The following is a 22695-nucleotide window of genomic DNA, read 5'->3' as shown; positions in this document are numbered from 1 at the left end:
AAGCAAAACGAATGGACCTGCCCGATCCCCCAGAACAAAAGCGGGACTTTCTAGCTGCTCTTCAAATCTGGCACCGATCAAGAGTTCCCTCTTCCTTTCTATGAATTCCCCATATCCCAAAAGGGTGTTGGAATAAGTCTTCCAATCCATACAACCCTTTCTAATAAGCATTATATTGCCAATATTCAAATAACCATAACTCTAAAGTAAATATGCATTTAATTCAGAAATCAAGAGCATGTACACAATTTTATTAAAACAGTATGGAAACAGGCAATGAGCTTGAAGTCATTTAGACAAAATAGAAGTTAATTAAAGAAGCTTTAACAGAAAACGTTTTAAAAAGAGAAATATAAAAAATACTTTGTATAAGCAGTTATTAACAAAGATAAAACAAGCCTCGATGGGAAGTTATAAGGGGAGAATATGATAAAATTGCCTCACTCTAAGCTGAAACAAAGTATGTTCTAACTGTGCTCAAAGAGTGAAATAAGTTAAATCACAAAATTTGGGAAACTATATTGGCCGAGCAATGGCTGCCGCTGGAAAGGGTCAAACACTGAAAGTTCGGCGAAATACATAATAATTACTATAAACTGAAACAGTAAAAATGAGGATCAGAACAGTCTTAGTAGAGAAGAGAAACTACATGTAACAGAAATAGGCATTTGACAGCTCAAGCTGCGGCTCAGTAGTATAAGCAATATGTAACAGATCAATATATAACAGCTGTCGTATGAATCAATGGAGTAGGAACATCTTGGAGAAAATGTAGCGGACTGTTTAACAATCGAACATAATATATGTAACATAAATATCTGGATGTACATATGCGAAGGCAATAAGCAATGCACATCCTAAAAGCCGAGTATGACTTAGAGCAGGGTCCTTCTGTTTATATAGAGAGCATACTTGCAAACTCAGCAGGAACATTCTAGCATCGATCATGTAAGAGCCAATCCTTTATCGAAAATGTGCTTTAAAAATAAAATGTGCACATATATACAAATTAACCGCTTATGTGCTTCGGCTTGCTTGGAACCTTAAGGCCCTTTTACATGCAACGATTATCGCTCAAAATTTGTTAAAACTGTGGCTTTTGAGCGATAATCGTTGTGTGTAGATGCTCCCATCGCGCACTTTTCGTTTGAACGATGATTTTTAGTGGAGTTTAAAAACCATAGTTCAGACCGCACGCTGCGAGCAGGAGAGAACATTGTATTCTTTGTGCAGCCCCTGGGAGAAAACAGATCACAGGCTGTTATCTATACGAGAGCTAGAGATTACATTGTTTTCTCTAAGCAGCCCATGCCTGAACAATGGAGCTAATTGCAGAGCTCAGACCTCCTGCTGAGTTATGCAACAGCTCCTGGAGGTTCATTTGCACGGAAATTAAGCTGATAAAGTACTAATGGACATTAGTGCCCATTAGTACCTTATGCAAAATGATTGCTCAAAACTGTCATTCTCTTTATCTTTTGAACGAATTTTGAGCGATCATCTATGCGTGTAAATGGGGCTTTACTCATAGCAACATGCCATAAGTATAGCCCGAAGCTATACAAAATGCATGATCGGTACCAGAACTTACCTGCTGAATTTACCATTTGTCTGAGTCCCAGCTTGGTATTTCCATTTCTGTGCACCTGCTTGATGGATCAATGTGGACAACGGATAGCTATTCCATTCTTCTGTGGATGGTGAGCTGTACTTATTGTTTTTTCTTTAATTACAATACTTGCACAATGCAGGAAAAATTAAATGTAATGTATCATAAGAGTGAATGCGAAAACAGCCGCGTATAGCGCCCAGCCATTTTCCGTTTGCCCCATAGATTCTGAATGGAGGGGCAGGGCATACTGCTCTACTGCAGCTCCATTCAAACTTCACCTCACTGTGGTCATGCAAGAAGAAAGAAAGATTCTCAAGATTCTTGTTCTAGTGATCGATGGAGATTCCAATGGTGGGCCCCCAGCGTTCAGACATTTATTGCCTACCCTGTGGCTAGGTAATAAATGTCCATTAAGGAAAACCTTTTCTGTGCTGTATGCAGCATCTGCAGTTAGTGCTGTAGTATGCGAATTCACTTTGCCTGCAGTGTATAGATACACTTAATTCTCTGCACAGCAAGCAAACTGGCCAAGTATCTGCACATCTGACATAGCTTTACATGAAACCGTTCCATATGCACATTTAAAAGCAAAAACAAGGATCACACAAAAATAATGGAAGTCATGTTGATTGTTTCCCACTTTCTAGTTATACTAGACACATACGCTGCAATAACCGTAGAGCTACCCAAACCATGACAATAAGTGCCATTTTATAGATCAGCTTGTTCACATGTGCAACCAAAGTAACCATTATGCCCCGACTATGGATGTTTTGGAAATTTGGTTAAAATTTGTAACACTATAAGGCACCACATCAGAGCTTCAGTAGCTAAGTTTCGGAGTGCTATATAAGGAGTTAGAAGGATCGCCATTTTGGGGGGGATTCCATTTGAATATATTTAATTATTCCGGATTAGCTTCTTAGCTCATCTTCATAGTTTAAACTACAGTGTGCTGTTCTACAGTCATGTAGCAGCCTTTGATCCCCATTATCTTCACAAGCCTATTAGTAAAACAACACATTATATTAAACGGAAATCTCACATAGATAGAGAATTGCATCAAAGTGAACCTGCCACCAGGCTTATGCTCTCTGAACCATGTGCCGCATGAATCTGAGACAGCCACGACCACTGCAGGGGAGCTAGTTTAATTCTGAAACGCTGCGGTGTTTCAGAATAGACATACTACGAATATCTACATGAAACAAAGCTCAACGTCACAGGTTAGGTACCCTTACACAGATTGATTATCACCCGATTAAACCGCTGTGAATTTGGGTGATGGTTGTCCTGCGCACATGCAGCAACTCACACAGCACTATGCAATTTCTTGCTCACTTGTCAGAGTTGTCTATGAATGACTGCCTGTTTACGGTAAATGGAGGTGGGCGGCTGGAAGAGATGTCTGGCTGCTCCACCACCATTTTCTGAATGACTACTGCTTCTGCGTGAACGTACAGTCAGTGAGATGGCTTTTAGGCACTTATGTGCCCAACAGTCGTCTCATGTAAAGGTAGCTTCCTGCTGGGCCTCTCCCCATACAAGATTGACAAGGTGTCTCGCTACATTAAAATCAGGGAAAGACCTGCCAATCCTTGTGATTCAGGTAAAGAGAGGCTGGCAAGACTGGTGATAGGTTTCCTATAAGAATTTTTTTTTTCTGGTAAATTTTGATTATTACAGACTGCAATAGTGTATGTGTGCTATACGGCATAAACACAGAGTTATGAAAGCTGCCCTCATAATGTACTTTAACACAATTTGTCATCATAAGCCAAAGCTGAGAGTCTAGAAATTGGAAAGAAATTCTAGAGGGAATGGTGGAAACGTATTTGGACTCTATTCTTTTTGAATATTCTACAGGTTATTAAGGAACATCCATGCGTTAATGAATTAGTCGCCAGCGACTCAGTGCTAAATTAATGAAACGGAAGGTTTAAGATCGCACGCAATGATAGTGCAGCATTAGAAAGAAGGCTTGCTAACGTAAAACTATGACAGTTCACAGTTGAGTAAATAGAAGATCAATCCAAAAGCCAAGCATACGTTAAAGTAGTACAAATGCTGGTCTTCAGAGACAAACAATCTGGCAGAAGCCACGACAGAGAAAAGCATTACTGTGGTCCATGGAAAGTGTAATATGAAAAACGCTAGATCGACTTATGCTTTTTCTAAAGATTTGTAATATTCCTTCAGCACGACCCAGGCCTTCGGTGCCATGAAACCATCCGGTGGATTTTGTCCCTCTCGAGCCAATTTGCGCATTCGAGTTCCAGAAATGAATTCATAGTCTTCAGCGCTGTGGATATAAAAACATATCAATGAAGTATCAACCATAGACAGTAAGATCCATAAATATGTAGTTACCGGATCTGAAGATGCTTTTATTTTATGTTTGACCTTAAATGCATAAAAAATTATCATAATAAGCCATCATAAAGGCAGTTGCTAATGACACAAGTCTACGGGCACATGACATAGACTTACTATCTGGGAAAGACCATGATTTGGTGGAAGTCTGTGACAGAGATTCCCTTGGGTAATAAAAACATTGCTGTGCAACGCCTAGTTTTATATTCCCCTCATCATTTCGAGAAGGTGTGTAGGATGAGAGGGGATATGATGATAGCTATAATATAGGAATCATGATAGTAAAAATTAGAGAAGGTATTTAATCCCTTTTCCTCTCCACTTTCAAAACTTTCGATCTAGTTGTCCGATGGCTTGTTTGTTTTACGAGAGGAGTTGTATTTTTGAATGGTACCATTTAATGTACCACATAATGAACTGAATATTTGGAGTGAAATCTAAAAAGATGCAATTCCGCCATCTCTGGGTGGGTTTCTAGTTTTTATGGCTACACACTGCGGCATAAATGACAGATATCTTCATTCTATAGGTCAGTACAACTACAATACGAAATGTAAATATTTTGTCGACAGCTGTACTACTTTCAAAAAATAAAATATCTTTGGAAAAAACAAGTTGCGGCGATAGATTATAATTTTATTTACTTTTCTGTCAATCTAGTTGTGTGAAGGCTTGTTTTTTTGCAGGCCGTCATGTAGTTTCTATTTAGATTACATACGACTTTTTGATCGCTTTTTATTACTTTTTATCTAGAAGGCGGGTTGCTACTTTGATAGATTGCACTTTTATGGACACAGCGATATCAAATATATTTTTTATTATTTAGATATTTTTATGATAAGTATGGAAAAAGGGTTTTTTGAAGCCTTTATTTTTTTAATAGCACTTTTTTTTTTACTCATTTCACCATTTTTTTTTTAGTCCCAATTAGTATTACGTTATACTGCAATCTGACAGGCAGTCTATCAAGCCACGCCACAAGCATGGCTTCATAGGCAATCTGCAATGGTAACCGAACAGCACCCCGTGATCTTTTCAGCAAGCCATGAAATATTTGAGAATTCAGAATGAAAATCAAGCTACATATGGGAACTTATGGAAAATCCACAAAGTCAGACCCTCATGAGATCAATTCTTGCAGAGCTAACCCGTGTTCCAGAGTATATTAAAGATTCAGCAGAGATATTAAAGACCTTCTTAAATTTTGACTAGCATGATTCCTGGCTTACTTGTTAGGTCAATGCTCTTGAATTCAAATATACCCCATGATCTTAGGATAGTAGCACTAGCACATTATTTATAGAATTACAGCGATTACATAGAAGAACTATAAGTTCAATATAGAGGCTACCAAATAGTTACTTCAATATAATTAATTCTTCCTCCCAACAGCATATGTACAAGTACCAAAAGATCGTGAAAATCTAACACCCATTGGGGCTCCCTAGATTTAAGGAAGAATTCATAATCAAAGGAGAAATAATTAGAAGACCAGATAATCACTTTTGAGTTGATACTCGTTGGCACAGAAGAGTTATCGATTATGTTTTTTGATAGTTTAGAATGGCATCATTTCGAACATTTAAATTTTTGTTTTTAGTATATTAAGTTTTAGTAATATTAGCAACATGGAAACATTAATCCTGGGAAGGCGATACCATTACAAGAGAGGTTATGACCTCTTCTTACCATAAAGCTATAGCTGGTAACGCAGTCTTACACGTAACCAGCATTCATCTGAAACACACATTAAAATTAATCCCTATGGGGGAATTAACAAGGATCAAACACACACGTTCACATAATGCAGTTTTCAAAATACAGGCCTAATACACCAAGCACCGACTATTTGCTTGGGGCTATCTGAAATGCTCATAAGGTCAAGATACTACAGGAACACGTTGCTGTATAATAAAACCAAAATTAAAAGAAAAGACAGTAACTAAAATAATAAATAAATCACATCGACAGAATACTACACTGCATTGGCCTTCTGTAAATGTTTCAAGGTGGTCACACATGCTCAGCCTTGCTTCTCTCTCTGCTCCATGTGAAGGGATCCCCAATATGGCGAATGGCTGCTTCTGAAGTTGTAACATCTTTTCTGCTTGTCAGAGGAGATCCTGAGCCGGTGATAAGAGTGAGACAGCGTTACCACTACCGCACTTACTACTCAGCGTCTCTTTTGATAAGCGGAGAAGATGCTGGAGCTTCAGAGGCAGATGTTCACCCCAACGGAGATTCCTCCGCAAAGCCAGTGGAGCATAGAGAGAAGCAAGACTGAGCATGTGTGACCACCTTGGTACATTTACCAAGGTGGACACATTAGAAAGAGCGGGGGGCGCTATTCTAGCATTAGTCTTGGAATATATGGTGACATAAAAACATTTTTAATAAGTGTTAAGTACAGAAAACTTAATAACGTTTATTAACTGCGCTTATCTATAAATAATATTCTTTGTAGGACAACCCCTTTAAAGGGCTTCTAAAGTGGAACTTCACCTGAAAACTAAATTTCAGTAGAAAACAATTATAGATCAAGCAATATATAACTTTGTTACAGCACAAGCAAGTCCACTATTTCCAAAGTGCCTTTGAGTTGCACTTTGTTCTAATCAGGTTACCAAGTATCTTGGGCAAATACAATACTAAATCTCTGTAATCCTCTAGAGTCCAGCGGCTCATAGACAAACATATTCATGTTAAAAGTAGCTAAGACACCTGTTTAACGTGGGCGCTGAAAAATTCCTGAAACAAGACTATTATAACTCAAACAATAGGAGCAACGTGGAATGCAATCCAAACCTCAGTAATGGTGGTCTGACCACATAAACTGCAAATAGGCTCTCCCACATGAAAGGTTATTTTGCTGGATGACTCTGTAAAGGCTTTTTAGATTAAAGAAAATGGGAGCCAGATCAGTTATGCTGTTACCTCATTCTTCTTCATAATATATCTGTCACCACACAACATTTCTGGAATGTCTTCTGTAGCTTCAATTATAACGTACAATGGAAACATGGACTATCAGGGTTGCAAACTGCATTATGTTGCTATCCATTTACCCAAATACCCCCCAAACATATTTTTATGGTAAAGCCAACTATGTTGAGGGGATTCTGTTACCACAATACCAAAATTGAGCTGTTACTATAGAGCTATGTGCCACATGGCACAAAAACGAGAATATATTAGTTAAAAGCAGAAGATTAGTTAACACTGGTAAAACTTACTTTTATAAAGTGGCGCCGTATATGCAAATTGGCCCACCATGAGTCACTGAGGTGGGCCATCTGAGCTCAGTGTCACGGTGTCCCGAATGTGCCAACACCCCTCCATCGCTACCCCATAGCCCCATGGTTGCCGATGTCAGTGCAAGCAGCAGCGGGGTGTTGGCACAGGTAGGGCGGCATGACTTGGAGCTCAGGCGGCCCGCCTATGTGACTCAAGGCAGACCCATTTGGATGTACAACGCCACTTTACAAAAAAGGTCATTTAATCAGCAATAACTAATAATCTGCTTTTAACAAATATATGCTCAGTTTATGTAGCCCTATTTTAAGAGCTCAACTTCGATATTGTGGTGACAGATACCTTAAAAGGTAAGTGGAGAGAAGGAATAGGACTGGGTGTGCATCCAATCATTCCACAAGCCGGGGGAAGGAATGTATGGCCGCTGATACAAAACAGGCTTTTATTATTTCAGTGTACACAAAATTGAGAAGGGGGAATATAATAAAAGAGAAATGCCCTTGATACTTTTATTCCATGATGTGGGAACACTTTCAAACAGTGTCATCAGATATCAGACTAAGCACAGAGGACTTAAAAGATGAAGCCAGAAACAGCCTTGTGTTACCTTGTGTGCTAAAGGTCACCGTCATAGTGAGCCTTGGTACAAATTTTTGATTCTTTAGCAAATATGTGTTCAAATAGAAATGGACCGAGGCAGAAGGCAACGCTGAGGGTCAAACGTTCTGTAGTGGTCGGACCCTGGTGTTCACTAGAGCTTGGTTAGAAGGTAGCAACAGCTGCATCTTTTACAGAAGGTAAAACTTTTCCAGGTTTCCTCGTTGTAGTAAAAAGTTCTTGAATCATCTATAATGTTATTTGTAAAATTTGCACAGAACAGATTCCTCAATTCAATAAGGTGGTAACAAATCATAAATACGCCAAAAACATGGTATATTGTTCGATTCAATACAGTGAGCTGCACCATGAATAGCAAAATCCTAATTATCATCCCGATATTCTCAACTATCAGCAACTGCACAAGCAGATCCTGATAAATATGCAGTATATAGCCTCGTATACTTGAAGGTGCTTTCATTCATACAGTAGATGGATATCACTGACAAGGTATATCTAAGAGAGACACCAAAATAGTCAGCTGACTTTTGAAAAGTTTGGAACACACTGCCAAATAGTGAGAAAAATAATGAGAAATAAAAGAGATTATTTAGAAACATGAACCAATTACGCTGGTTAAAGTATTGCAGATGTACCCCTACCCCCTCCCCCCCCCAAGATGGCCAAGGCATAACCCCACTTTGTAGAGTGTGTTGAGTTTCCTTACTCTGAGAGGCAACGGATTTCATCTCAATCCACCACCCAGCCCGCTCCCTCCACTTCGCTAATGAAATCAGATTAAGTGCCCCTTTAATTCAAACCTCTCATTCCCACCTTTAAAACTTCTCCAGAGCAGCACCAGTCCTCTGGAACAAGCTACACAAAACTATCCAGGAAATCCCCGACTTTCACAACTTCAGTCGTGCTCTAAAAACGCACCTCTTCAGGGAGGCGTACCATATCCCCTAAACGAAACCCTTCTGTACTCCGCCTGACAGCATATTATTATATTCCACAACCTGATTGGCTGTTTGGGTTAGCTGATTCACAGTGATTGGTTGTTTGGTTGGGTCGAGCAGAATTGTTGTGGAATATAAAAATATGCTCCCTGCCTCTCTGACTGCAATCCCTGCTAGCCGCCATCAACTGCCCCTGGCAGTCATATCGATTCAACCACCACGCGGCTTACTGACCATTGTCTATGTGTATAGCTTCCCTCACTCTCCACCTCGCCATACTGTGCACATCTCCAGCCCCTTTACCTTCTGTTTCACTCCATTATCTGTAGTATGTAAGCTCGTTAGAGCAGGACCCACACCCCTATTGTTTCCATCAATTGATTACTTCATGTAACAGTGGTTTTTGAATCTGTGTTTCTTGGATCTGTTCTCCCCTGTTTTGTAAGCGCTGCGGAATATGTTGGCGCTATATAAATAAAGATTATTATTATTTCACCAGACATTTGTCAAACTGTACACAGTCAGGAAGTTAGAAGTGATTAGGACAGACATAAGTGAGACAACCCAATCATTCACCAAGATGTTTACACTTGAAATCTGTGCTGGACACACAAAGTGACTTACTGTGCAGAATCAAAGTAGTCCATGCTCTTTTTCTTCTTGTTATAAGCAGCCACACGAAATGGGACAATTTCCAGGGAGATCAGACCAGGAGCCATGGTGAGCACTTTCGCCCCGTGCGTGGGCTCATACAGATCCTTTCCGGTCACTGGATGTGGCATTCCTGCAGGATCTCGACCGACTATATAAAAGTTAGCACCTGCCACCATGCGAGCTCTGCAGTGCCACTGGACCTGTAATGTGGACACACAGCAGTGAGAGCAAGGGACACTTACATTTAGAACCAAAATGACATTAAAAGTTAATTATTGGGGTTCTTTTACCAAACAAAAGTCACCACTCACTACTGCTGTAAACATTAGAGTAGATAATCCCCAGAACCTTGGTTTTATGTAAAACAACTTATCATTAAAGGGGTTCTGTCAGTAAAATAAAAATATTTATACTCCCCTGCATCCCTGTACAGTCTAAGCTGTGGATGGAAAGAAATACAGTTTAAAAAACAAAGCAAACTCACCTAATCCCGTTGTACTTCTTCCATCCCTTGTTACCTGGTGCGTGAAGGTCATCTCCCAGTGGCTCCTGTGCGCTGACGCCGACCTGGCCGCATCTAACCTCAGACATTCTTAGAGAGTCGACCGCAAGTGCACAAGCATGCCGGGAAGGGGGATGCATGCGCACTCGCCATCGACTCTGAGGACGTTGGAGGTTAGACGCGGCCAGGCCAATCAGTGGGCGGCAGGACCTGCCGTCCAGCAGTGGTCGAAGCAGGGGCGGAAGCTGGAACTTCGACAGCTTCTGCCCTGCGACTGGACAGCTGCCGGAGGGACAGGAGAAGAGCGGCAGCTTCCCGGTGAATGGCCCCCGTAGGGCACAGGTGAACATCATTTTTTTTTTTTTTTTTCTGATAGAACCCCTTTAAACAGTTATGTAATTTCCTTATACACTCTGTGTTTCTGTTCGCTGTCAACATCGGTTTCCATCCAACGGATGTAAACCCTAAAAGATGCCCACAGACATAAAATGGACGATGGTCAAAAAAAACATCACACAATTTATGCAAAGCTCAGCCGACGGGTCACCTTTTTTGTGCAAGTTCTTGATCTGCCAGTTTACTTTGGCATGTTGACCGTCTATATGAAAGGTCTAAATCTTGACTGAATTGTGGCCAATCCTAATCTTGTGTATCTAGGCAGCTTTAAGATGATAAATCAGCCGCTGATTGTGCAGCCAGGCTTATAAAAGTAGTAAAAAGGAAGAAAAAAAACAGATGTATTTTGGACTAACCAAGGGCGATATTTTCCAGATGGGCGGCTCACACTTTCAGCCATCCCGATCATTCACATAAAGGTTTCAGATGGTGGTTGGCCGACTATCTTGATCAGCTTAACAGACTTGACACTTTTTTCCCAGATGAGGAGGTAGAGACAATTCTATTCAGTCTAGGCAATTCTGAGATCAGCAGCCTGAACTTAAGGGGAATGTGTCATCAGAAATGACCTATTGTATATATGTAGTTTTTATGCTAAAAACAACATTTAAGATTTTTCTTTATTTTTGAGGTCATAATCTATATTTACAAATCAAAACAAAAAGCACTAAAATCCTACGTTTTTCACACTGACCACTACACTAACAATTTGACACTTCCTGTTCTGTAGAGAAAACTTTTCAGCAGCCGTCTCATTATCATCGCAGGTTTGATTACAATGAAAGGTAAATACCCATATAGACTAAACAATTATGGTTTAATTTTGCTCACTTGGAACAATTTCCTGAACGATAATCGTTCAGTTTAATCTTGGGCAAATGACTGAACGACGCTTGAGAATCACAATGTTCTTGCTAGTCATTCAGCTACAGTCGGCATAAAAACCAGCGGGGGCTTGTGCACTTCTCAACACTGAACGAATATTGCACGAGAACTGCATGATTCTTAATGAGAATCGTACAGTGTAAACAGGCTGCACGAGCGCCGATGAGCTAGTGATGATGTCACCGGCTTGTCCATTTCGGCAAACGAGAATTGTGAAAAAGAGTCTTTACACCTATATATAAAAAAGACATAACACCATTCACAGTAGAAGATGGTCACAGCTTATCCACTCCTCCTCCCTGTACAATGACCTCCGCACAGGTCACAGAGCATGTCTAGAACAGTCTCCTAAAGAAGTCAATGGGTCCCCTCCTGTCCATTGTGTGAATGACACAGGATTTCACGTGAACGGCATTTCTAAACGCTATCATTTGTAGCTCAGACAAGATGGCCGTCCTGTAGTCATGTGCAGACGACAGAAAAGAAAAACAGATTAGAAAAGGTTGACCATCCAGTTCTAATCAGTAGGTGAAAAAAAAATAAAAGAGTGATACATTCCTTTTAAGGCTGCAACATTTTATCTTGAATGATGTAGTGTAATAAAACGTCCTGCGGGGGACGCACAGCTGATGGATCTGGTCTAGTGCTGTCAGCTATATACAAGCGGAGCAAACCCTCAGCCGAGTGACATGATAGATGTAGGCATTTCTAGCCTGTGCATTTAAACATGTTTTAAATTGAAAAACACTCTATATCATTATTTTCCATATCCAAGTTTCAAATCTCTGCATCTGTTTTAGATAATACTACATAAAAGATGACAGAAGAACAATACCTACACGATCATTCTACATGAATACCACATTGTGAAAGGTGTACAAATAGCCAATAAATGAAAAAAAAAGTTTTATACTGCAGATAAACATAACTTTTTGACCATTGAGGAGAATCACATAGATTAATATACTGCTCGTTCATTTCAATGCCACACCTAAGGCAGCCTGCACACGAATGAATCGGATTCCGCTGGCGGATTCCCACCATGGAAGACCTGTGATTCCACACGGAAATGAATTGCAATTGCTTGCGGACGATCGCAGATGCGGTTGTTTTTTTCGCGTGGATATACGTGGATTCACAGCGGATCGTCCACACGGAAAAAAAAAAGATCGCAAGCAGGTGATTACACATTACTGCTTCCTTTTATTCATTTTATGTTAAAATCCGCGTGCCATTTGCAATGTAATTGAGTGCGCATTCACAAACTATGTCATCGCTACAGAATTTAAAAGGCACTGAGCATGCCCGACCAGAAGAACAGCGGAGCGTACAGGTCGTAACCACTGGAGAACCTAGCAATGGGGGTGGGAGAGTCCACAGGTAAAGCAAGTTATAACATTACATTGCAAATTTACCTGTTATCGCCTTATGAAGCATAGAACTTTCACTTTAAACAGTCGGATTACCTCTTTAAGGAAATCAAGGCTCGATTCATTTGCAAACTATGTGTATGATTACAAAACACGTTTTTTGCTAAATTTGTAGTGTATTTAAATTAATGAGCTGCAGTGTAATCTTATAGAAAAAGGCCAAGTATGCATCATACATACATGGAAACAGAAGTTTTAAAGGGCTTTTTATGGCATTCCCGTGCAGTGTGTAACTTGGCTGGAACATTTGCCTTAATGTTTAGCTTGTTAACGCCTATTGTCTTCCAATTGAGGCTGGTATGGGGGAATCCTTCCAGTTTGGCTCTAAAACCCTAATCTTAATAGAAAACAACTTATTAGACTGTATAGACATTTTACCCGGCTTAGGATTGCCAAAAACCTTATCAACGCAATACAAATAACTCACTTAAGAATTTTAATCCAAGTGGTGCAGAGTGTTCATAGATGTGAGCCTCAGGAACGCACACAGTCTATAAAATAGAACTTCTGCACAAAATAGAAGTCAAAGTGATGGGGTTCGTGGCGCTTGTTATGTCTGGTATCAGCAGAAGTTGTTTCAAAATGACAATCGATATAAAAGTTGGTGGAAGTTTGATGATCGATAATGTTACTTCCAAAAAAATATTAAAGGGGTTGTCTCGCGGCAGCAAGTGGGTCTATACACTTCTGTATGGCCATATTAATGCACTTTGTAATATACATCGTGCATTAAATATGAGCCATATAGAAGTTATTCACTTACCTGCTCCGTTGCTAGCGTCCCCGTTGCCATGGTTCCGTCTAACTTCGGTGTCTTCTTGCTTTTTTAGACGCGCTTGCGCAGATGCATCTTCTCCCTTCGGCTGGTCTTGGAAGCATCGGCGTTTTGGCTCCGCCCCCTTGAACGCATCATCGCGTAGCTCCGCCCCATGACGTGTGCCGGTTCCAGCCTCCTGATTGGCTGGAATCGGCATGTGACAGGGGCGGAGCTACGCGATGACGCTTACAAGGGGGCGGAGCCAAAACGCTGATGCTTCCAAGACCAGCCGAAGGGAGAAGATGCATCTGCGCAAGCGCGTCTAAAAAAGCAAGAAGACACCGAAGTTAGACGGAACCATGGCAACGGGGACGCTAGCAACGGAGCAGGTAAGTGAATAACTTCTGTATGGCTCATATTTAATGCACGATGTATATTACAAAGTGCATTAATATGGCCATACAGAAGTGTATAACCCCACTTGCTTTCGCGAGACAACCCCTTTAAGGCTGTAAATCTGTAAAAAAAAAAATCACAAGGGTTTTCTACGAGGCTACCCGCTTCCAAGGGCTATAGAATCAAACTTCTGGAAAATATGAGAAATCTTACCTACAAGAATGAAGCCATGTGACTTAATGCCATAATGGAGGTCTAAAAGTAAACTATAGTACAGGAAGGGTAAGCAAAACAATAGACTATGTAGGAAGTGAATCAATCATAGGTCACCACATTGAGGGCCATAGTAAGTATAGGTAGAATTTAAAGGGTTTCCCAGGGAGAATACTACTGATGACCTATCCTCAGGACCCCGACCGATCCGCTGATTGCGGCATGGTCATCGGACACACAATTACACAGGGGATTGGAGCGGAAGTCTCTGCTCTGACCTCTGTGAAGTGGCCGATGCTTGTAACTGTAGGCACGGCTCACGAGTCATGCCTTCAGTCACAAGTGCCGGCAACGTCACAGAGGTCGGTGCAGAGACTTCCGCTGCTTCCACTCCAACCCCTGTTTTTTCGGCGCTCTCAGTGGGCTCACAATCAGCTGATCGGTCAGAGTCCTGATCGACGGATGCCAGCTGATCAACCATAGATGACCAATCCTAAGGGCAGGTCATCAATAGTATTTTCCCTGGGGAACCCCTTTAAGATATCTTATGCTTCGCTTCCAGACGGTCACCCACTTTACTAGGAAGTTGCATTGATTAAAAAGTTTGATCATAAAGATTTAAATATCTTGTATAATGAAAGCATCATTAGAAGGCATATTAGATAGACTCAAGTTTTTCTGACAACTGGTGGACAGCAACTGTAAGCGCAGTTGCCGCCTGACAACGCAATTACAGCTTGTTAATATTGCTAATTTCCGAAGGGCACCTGCGCTTACAGGTGCCACCCAGCAATTGTTGTGTAAACGCTCATGTAATAGCATCATATTCAGTCCCCAATGTCCCACTCTACTAAAATGTAACCTGTCATATACAGTAAACTCAATAGAGAAGAGAACAGCTGTAAGAAAAATAAAGCCCCCCCCCCATATTTGTCCTCAGAGATCATTAAATAAAAACAATTTTTGGGGTTCTAAGAAAATGGTCTGCAGAGAAGGTTATCGAAAGTCTGGATTTAGCATGTCGGCCATTACTGCTACTTATATGAAACTACTTTTTCTAAAGGTGGTTGTACAGCATTAGAAGAACATGGTTCTTTCTTTCACAAATAGCGCCACACCTGGCTATGGGTTGTGTCCAATATTGCAACTAACATCGATCCTAGTGAATGGGTCTGAGCTGTAATGCTACACGCAACCTGCGGACATATTTGGAAAGCAGCCAAGTTTTTCTAATCCTGGACCACCACTTTAAAATTTACAGGCAGGATAAAATACGGTATACTAGTGATGAAGTATAGCCTAACAGAGTCAAAGTTAAGGAAAAAAAAAAAAGGAGGCCTGTAAATAATTTTCTTTTATAGAAAAATGGTATAATGTCTTCTCTATGACCCAAAGAAAATGATTAAAGTGAGGGATGGGTTTTATATTATTGTTATTTTTTGGCAAAATAGACTATGTTGGCAAGACTTTGTCTGAAGTCATTGGAAAAAACAGCTAGTATTGAGGGATTTTGTTTTTCATTACTTTTCTCCAAAGATGACGTAGGGAAATTAAGGCTATAAGTGCTTTCAAACTACTAAAAAAAAAAAAAATCTTTCCCTTTAACTGGGAACTGACTGTGGAGCCATAAACTGGGTGGGAAAAAGCAAATGTTCAGGTGTTAATGTTCTATTCTATAAAAGAGCTACAATACGAGAAAATGTACTAAAGTAATGATTGAGAGTCGTGGCAATACCGCCATTGGCACCACGACAGCGTCCGTGTTCCTCCATGGGAAAAAACAAAAACTTATAAAACTTTTATTTATTCAGTTAAAACAGTCCCTCGCTAATAAAACATATATATGACTTCAATTTATGGCAGGATGAACAGAAATCTTCCACCAAAGTGAACGAGATAAATGTTATAGCACCTGGAAACTTAATACAAGACAGGGCCAGAATACACTCTGGGCGTATAGTTAAAGGAGATGTCTCGAGGAAGCAGTTACATTTTTTTTTTGCCCAGTCCCCCCCATTAAGTACACATTACTAAGCCCCCCTGTAAATGACATTTCTAGCTGGTTCGTACTTACCGTTCCAGCGTTTCAGCAACTTATAAAGTTTTCTCAAGATGGCCGCCGGCTCTTTCCCCGTCGCTCGCTGCAGCCCGACGTGCGCGCTCCCGAGACGCCGCCAGCTGTGTCTCCATGGCAACCGGACGCATCGCAGCCGCCGACCAGACGCCCCGCAGCCGCCGACCAGACGCCCACCGCCAGGCAGCAGGTAAGGCGCTAGCCCCCGGCTCCCCAGCGCTAGACCCTCAGCCCAGGTGAAGGCCCCGGAGCCCAGCGCTAGGTTCCGGAGCCCAGCGCTAGTTCCCCCGGCCTAGCGGCAGCCCCCCCGGCCTAGCGGCAGCCCCCCCGGCCTGGCGGCAGCCCCCCCGGCCTAGCGGCAGCCCCCCCCGGCCTAGCGACAGCCCCCCCGGCCTAGCGGCAGCCCCCCCCGGCCTAGCGACAGCCCCCCCGGCCTAGCGACAGCCCCCCCGGCCTAGCGCTAGTTCCCCCATCGCAGCGACAGCCCCCCCCCCGGCGCAGCGCTAGTTCCCCCGGCGCAGCGCTAGTTCCCCCCCGACCCATCACTTACCTGGGACGCTTCTCGGGGCTGCTGGGCTGGGCTGGGCTTCTCCGCTGGGCAGCTCCAGTTTCTGCACCTTCCTCTAACAGAGGAAGGTGCAGAATGGCCGCTGCAGCGCGCTCCCGAGCAGTGACAGCTCGTCTGCGCATGCGCAGAAGAGCTGTAGCAGGGAGCACACTGAAGCGGCTCGTGCTGAATAGAGAAGACCGGACTGCGCAAGCGCGTCTAAAAAAGCAAGCTGCCAGCGAATTTAGACGGAACCATGGAGACGAGGACGCTAGCAACGGAGCAGGTAAGTGGAATAACTTCTGTATGGCTCATATTTAATGCACAATGTACATTACAAAGTGCATTAATATGGCCATACGGAAGTGTATAACCCCACTTGGTTTCGCGAGACCACCCCTTTAATTACACAATGTGACTCTTCTGGTGGTGTATGCTCGCATGTTGCGATCCGAGTACACAATGCATGGTGCTCTTCTCATTTGCAACACACTTCTGCCCAAAAGTTGTCACAACCTCATGGTGGAAGTGCAATGCAAATTTGGATACAGTATCATCTGTATTAATTGTTTCAATTCTAATTAAGTGCCTCACGAGATGAGTGTTGGGTGCGTAAGAGTCTAATGGCCGCCCCAAGAATTATAGCGCCTGCGCTTTTACACAGGAGTGACAGTCATTTGGTGAAGGGAGGTGGAGTGTACCGGAGATCTCTTCTGGTCGCCTACCTGAATGACTGAGTGTTTACACAAAGAGCGAAGTCGCTCGTTAGTCGCTTTGTTTCAGTAAGTTGAAATGTAACTTGTGCAGGAACCAATGAAAGGGAGGCCATTATGGACCTAGTACTAACTAACAAACCGGACCGAATAAAGAGGGTACAGGTTGAGGGGCACTTGGGGAACAGTGACCACAATATAATCAACTTCCAGCTGTCATTCAATAAGAAGCCTTATCAGGAAGCGACAAAAAAACTAAACTTTGGTAAAGCAAAATTTGATCAGCTAAACCAAAATTTGATATACTATTGGTAACGTTAAATGGGACAACATCCTCAAAAATAACGGTACAGAGGATAAATGGGAAAAGTTTAAAAGGATCCTAATCACCTCATGTGAGCAGTTCATTCCCTTTAAAAATAAAAGATTCTCAACTAAAAGGAAATGTGGTTCAACAAGACAGTAAGAGGGGCAATAAACGAAAAAAAAGAAAGCGTTCAAACTACTAAAGCAAGAAGGCACTAAAATCGTACAGGAAAAAAAACAAAATCTGCAAGGATAAGATCAAAACTGCCAAGGAGGAAGCAGAAAGACTGATCGCCAAAGAGAGCAAAAACAACCCGAAGCTATTTTTCAACTATATTAACGGCAAAAAGGTTTGCAGGGAGAGCACTGGCCCTTTAACAAATAATGCAGGAGAAATCATTGAAGAAGGCCGCCTGCACATGGGCGGAAATCCCGCAGCGGGATTTCCCGCGGGATTTCCGGCACTGAAAGTCTGCTTAGGAGTGCATTACAATACGCACTCCTATGCAGACGGCCGCGGTTTGGCCGCCATGTCGCGCGGCAAACAAACTGTGGCATGTCCTATTTTTGTGCGGGGCTCGCACTCACCCGGCCGCCGGCTCCGGTCTGCGCGTGCGCCGGCTGCGCGGCAGCCGGCACATGAAAGAGCCGGGGCCGCCAGGCGCGGGTGAGTACGCGCTCGTCACTGCAGGCTCTCGGGTCGGGTCCCGCGGCGAGAATTCTCGCCGCCGGATCCGACCCGCTCGTCTGCAGGCGGCCGAAGATGGAGGGAAGGCAAATCTATTACACAGTTTCTTTTCAAGCGTATTCACAAACGAAAAGGAAATGCCACACGAGATGCAGGGGAATAAAATGAATCCCTCGCAAAATATGTTGAACCTAACGCAAGAGGAAGTGCGGACCCGATTAAAGAAGATTAAAATCGATAAATCGCCAGGCCCAGATGGAATACACCCAAGGATATTAAGGGAACTAAGTGATGAAATAGCTAGGCCGCCCGCTATATCTAATATTTCTAGACACTATCAGGACCAGTGTTGTACCATTGGATTGGCGCATTGCCAACGTGGTTCCAATGTACAAAAAGGGGACCATAAGTGAACCTGGTAACTACAGGCCGGTAAGTATCACTTCAGTAACGGGAAAAATTTTCGAGGGGTTTCTGAGAGATGCCATCGACGAGTACCTCAAGGAGAACAACGGAATAACTCCTCACCAGCATGGATTCATGAAGGGTCGCTCATGTCAGACAAATCTGATCAGTTTCTACGATGAAGTAAGCTCTAGGCTGGACCTGGCAGAGTCTATTGATCTTGTATATCTGGACTTCTCTAAAGCATTTGACACCGTGCCTCATAATAGGCTAATATACAAAATGAGACAGCTCGGATTGGGTGAAAATGTGTGTAATTGGGTAAAGAATTGGCTCAATGATAGAAAGCAGAGGTTGGTAATAAATGGCTCATACTTTAATTGGGCCACCGTCGCTAGCGGGGTGCCACAGGGTTCAGTATTAGGCCCCATTCTGTTCATGTATTTATCAACGACCTGAGAGAGGGACTGCACAGTAAAATATCAATATTTGCAGATGACACAAAATTATACAATATAATTAATGCAACGGAGGACAATGTACAGCTACAAACAGACCTAGATAAGCTGGGGGCTTGGGCAGAAAAATGGCAAATGAAGTTCAATGGGGATAAATGTAAGGTTATGAACATGGGCAGGAGAAACGGATGTCACCAATATACACTAAATGGGGTACTGCTAGGGAAAAGTGATATGGAAAAAGACCTTGGGGTACTAGTGGATTGTAGACTAAACTGGAGTAACCAATGCCAGTCAGCTGCTGCAAAAGCTAATAAAGTCTTGGGGTGCATTAAAAGAGGTATAGGGGCGAAAGATGAAAACATTATCTTTCCATTATATAAGGCACTTGTCAGGCCTCACATGGAATACTGCGCACAGTTCTGGTCACCGGTGCTCAGGAAAGATGTTACAGTGCTGGAGGGGGTTCAAAGAAGAGCAACTAAACTAATAAACGGAATGAAGGGACTGGAATGCCCAGAGAGGCTGTCCAAATTGGGATTATTTACTCTAGAAAAAAGACAGCTAATGGGCGACCAATAACATGTATAAATACATGAGGACAATACAAGGTTCTCTCCCAGGATCTGTTTATACCCAGGACTGCAACGGTAACAAGAGGGCATCCGCTACGTTTAGAGGAAAGCAGGTTTCATCACCAACATAGAAAGGGGTTCTTTACTGTAAGAGCGGTTAGCCTGTGGAACTCTCTGCCTGGGGAAGTGGTGATGGCAAAATACATGGAGGAGTTTAAAAGGGGACTTGATGTCTTTCTGGAGAGGAAGGATATTATAGGTTATAAATCTTAGGTTAATTGTTAATCCGGGTATACAGGCCGGTAGGAACTATTAAGGGGTTGATCCAGGGATTAGTCTGATTGCCATTAGGGAGTCGGGAAGGAATTATTTCCCCAAAAGGGCTAATTGGCTTCTGCTCTTGGGGTTTTTTTGCCTTCCTCTGGATCAACAACACAGGAGGATAAACAGGCTGAACTAGATGGACATTGTCTTCATTCGGCCTTACGAACTATGTTACTATGAAATGAAGCGACCATTGACTAATGGGCGATTTCTCACTCACTGTCAGGTCCTGCTTCTACATGCGATGACTGTCGGCCGAAAAATTACTCAAATGAGCGATTTTGACCAAAAGTCCAGCCGTGTGAACGTACCTGTAGATTACATCAGTCAGCAATAATTTAAAAGCTAGTTAGGTTTCCGGCTTCCTCTGCGTTATGTCAGGTGCTGGATTTTATTCACCCCAGTTACAAAGTATAATGAAATGTATGTAGGGGTTTTTTTCTGTGCGTTTCTTGAGCATTTTTTTCTGGTCACGTTTGCTATTCAGCTTCTAAATACTAAACTACATTTATTCTTTCAAGGGTTAACCCATATTAGAACTACTCTCATTTCTCTGAAACTATGCAGGGGGATGAGGTGGGGTTTTTCGTTCCCAAGAAAACAATCTGAGATGGTCATATGGTTACTTGCCACTTTTTTCTGGCACCTGTTGTGGTCATGACTCGATTTTACAGTATTTTTAAACCCATGTATAAAAGGGTGTGAAATGAAAAGTCGTTCCTTCCAAAACATGTGCTTCTCCTACTACTGTAGTAGCGTTGGAAAGCATAAATACGTTATTGTAGTCCTTGTCTGGACATATTTCTGCAAACATTGCCTTATTCTTTAAAGAGAAGGAACATGAAATATATAAGCCAGTGGACAACTTACCTCTGTAGGACCAGCATACATCATTGGTGATGGAAAGATGGCTACCACCGTTGTCTCTGGGTCAAGCACACCTTCTTCCAGGACAGCAGCATGCTGCTTCATACGCCACATCAAAGGAACATCATCATCTTTAGTCCATCCTCCCAGTGGGTGAAGTAAAAGCACTGGTCGCCGGTAGCCCCGTTCAAGCAGCTGCTTGTGGGTATCTTGCATCAGTAGTGCATGCCCATTATGAACAGGGTTACGCAACTGGAAGGCAAAGACTGCATCTGAAAGCATAAAATGACAAGTCATTTCAAGGGGTTTTCCAATCTATGGTAAACGAGGGGTGGAAAAATTACTGTAGCATTTAGGACAGGTAAAGCATTGCCGGGACCATTTTTTAAATTTTTTTTTTAAATATGCGAAGAATAAGAACTACATATCATAAATATTTATAGAAAAGAACAAAAAAGTCAGTCTCCAGTTATAAATTTGAAGGAGCAGCGAAAAAAGATCCCAGTAATTGGCAAAAAACCTTACGTTTCTAATTTGTAATGTTCCATTTCCTATAATGTGAAAACCTTCTTAATTAAGCTTTGCCTATAGAATACCGTGAGATTCCCTAAATATATATTACACAACAGCACATCCAATAGAAGTTAATCAGAGACATTTATTTATGGCTTTACATGTGACAAGAAAGGAACCTGTTGTGAAGAAAATAAAAAACTGCGGTAAGCACCGTCGTCTACACTTTACCGTACAATGGAGGGAAAACTTATACAAACTGATGCCCAAAAGATACTTGCATCAGTCAGTTAAGACATATACCCTGCCCCTAAATGGCTTCTAACTCACATCATCAGAAATTACTTCAGTGTGCATGATTACCAATGGATGTGATTGGCTCACGGTGACCTGGGACTAGATCCAGTCCAATAAACTATAGTGACTGAACATACATACCCATAACACCCAGCAATGACTGGCGCTGTGATAAAGAGCTGCCTGGAATCTACCACCGCAGATCCTCTTGGAATAAGCCCTTTGTACAATATTTCTGTACATACGAGTGGTTGTCGATTACCACAGGAACACAGACATAAATATACAAGATTATGCAGAACCTCTTAGAATCCTATACCCTTCTACAAAAGTTCTTTTAATTCCCATACTTTACTGCACAAACTCTTACATTCCACATAAAGGCTGGACAGATCTGTCTGGGATGACCTAGTGAATCCTGCACCGAGCAGGGTGTTGACCAGATGACCCTGGAGGTCCCTTCCAACTCCAACAGTCTATGATAAACTGCTGCAGAACCTCTTAGACTTGCCTTAAAACATTCCAGAATATTTATCCTTTTCTAATTCTGCAGAATTCAATACCACTAGCACAGAGCTCTATGATACACCAGTCCAGAAAGACGTTCTGCCCCACGTTCATCGTTAGCCATCGGTATACACCCAATGGCAGGATCAGACATCTTCATACCAAATGATAGGATCTGGCAGAGGAAATACACTGCAGCTGCAGAGTGTGGGCTGATGAGACTGGCCTGGCATGGATGGCACACATTGGAGGCTGGCAGGGTGGCAGCTGCAGGACATAAATTGTTACTGTATATAGATTGTTACCATACAACCTGCTAGCTACTGCCCGGAACACACACAAAATAAGTGGATCCTTTCCTCCTTGGAACGGCATATTCATTGACTTACCATTCT

The 22695-nt window shown here is 42.2% G+C and overlaps 1 protein-coding gene across 1 annotated transcript in view; it reads right to left on the bottom strand.

Moving 5' to 3' along the window:
• Positions 1–230: 230 nt before the first annotated feature.
• Positions 231–22695, bottom strand: part of PAPSS1 (3'-phosphoadenosine 5'-phosphosulfate synthase 1) — a 68315-nt gene continuing 45850 nt past the window's right edge. Inside the window, exons 10-12 of the mRNA XM_066573895.1 lie at positions 20987–21255; positions 9418–9647; positions 231–3914 (exon numbers count right to left, since the gene is read on the bottom strand). Coding sequence (XP_066429992.1) covers positions 3776–3914; positions 9418–9647; positions 20987–21255 — 638 coding nt within the window. The 3' untranslated portion in view covers positions 231–3775. The remainder of the gene's footprint in view (positions 3915–9417; positions 9648–20986; positions 21256–22695) is intronic.

This window comes from Eleutherodactylus coqui, chromosome 7, assembly GCF_035609145.1.
Source record: "Eleutherodactylus coqui strain aEleCoq1 chromosome 7, aEleCoq1.hap1, whole genome shotgun sequence".
NCBI classification, from domain to species: Eukaryota; Metazoa; Chordata; class Amphibia; order Anura; family Eleutherodactylidae; genus Eleutherodactylus; species Eleutherodactylus coqui.
Note: the sequence above shows the minus strand (reverse complement) of the source record. Positions and strands in the feature narration are given on the sequence as shown.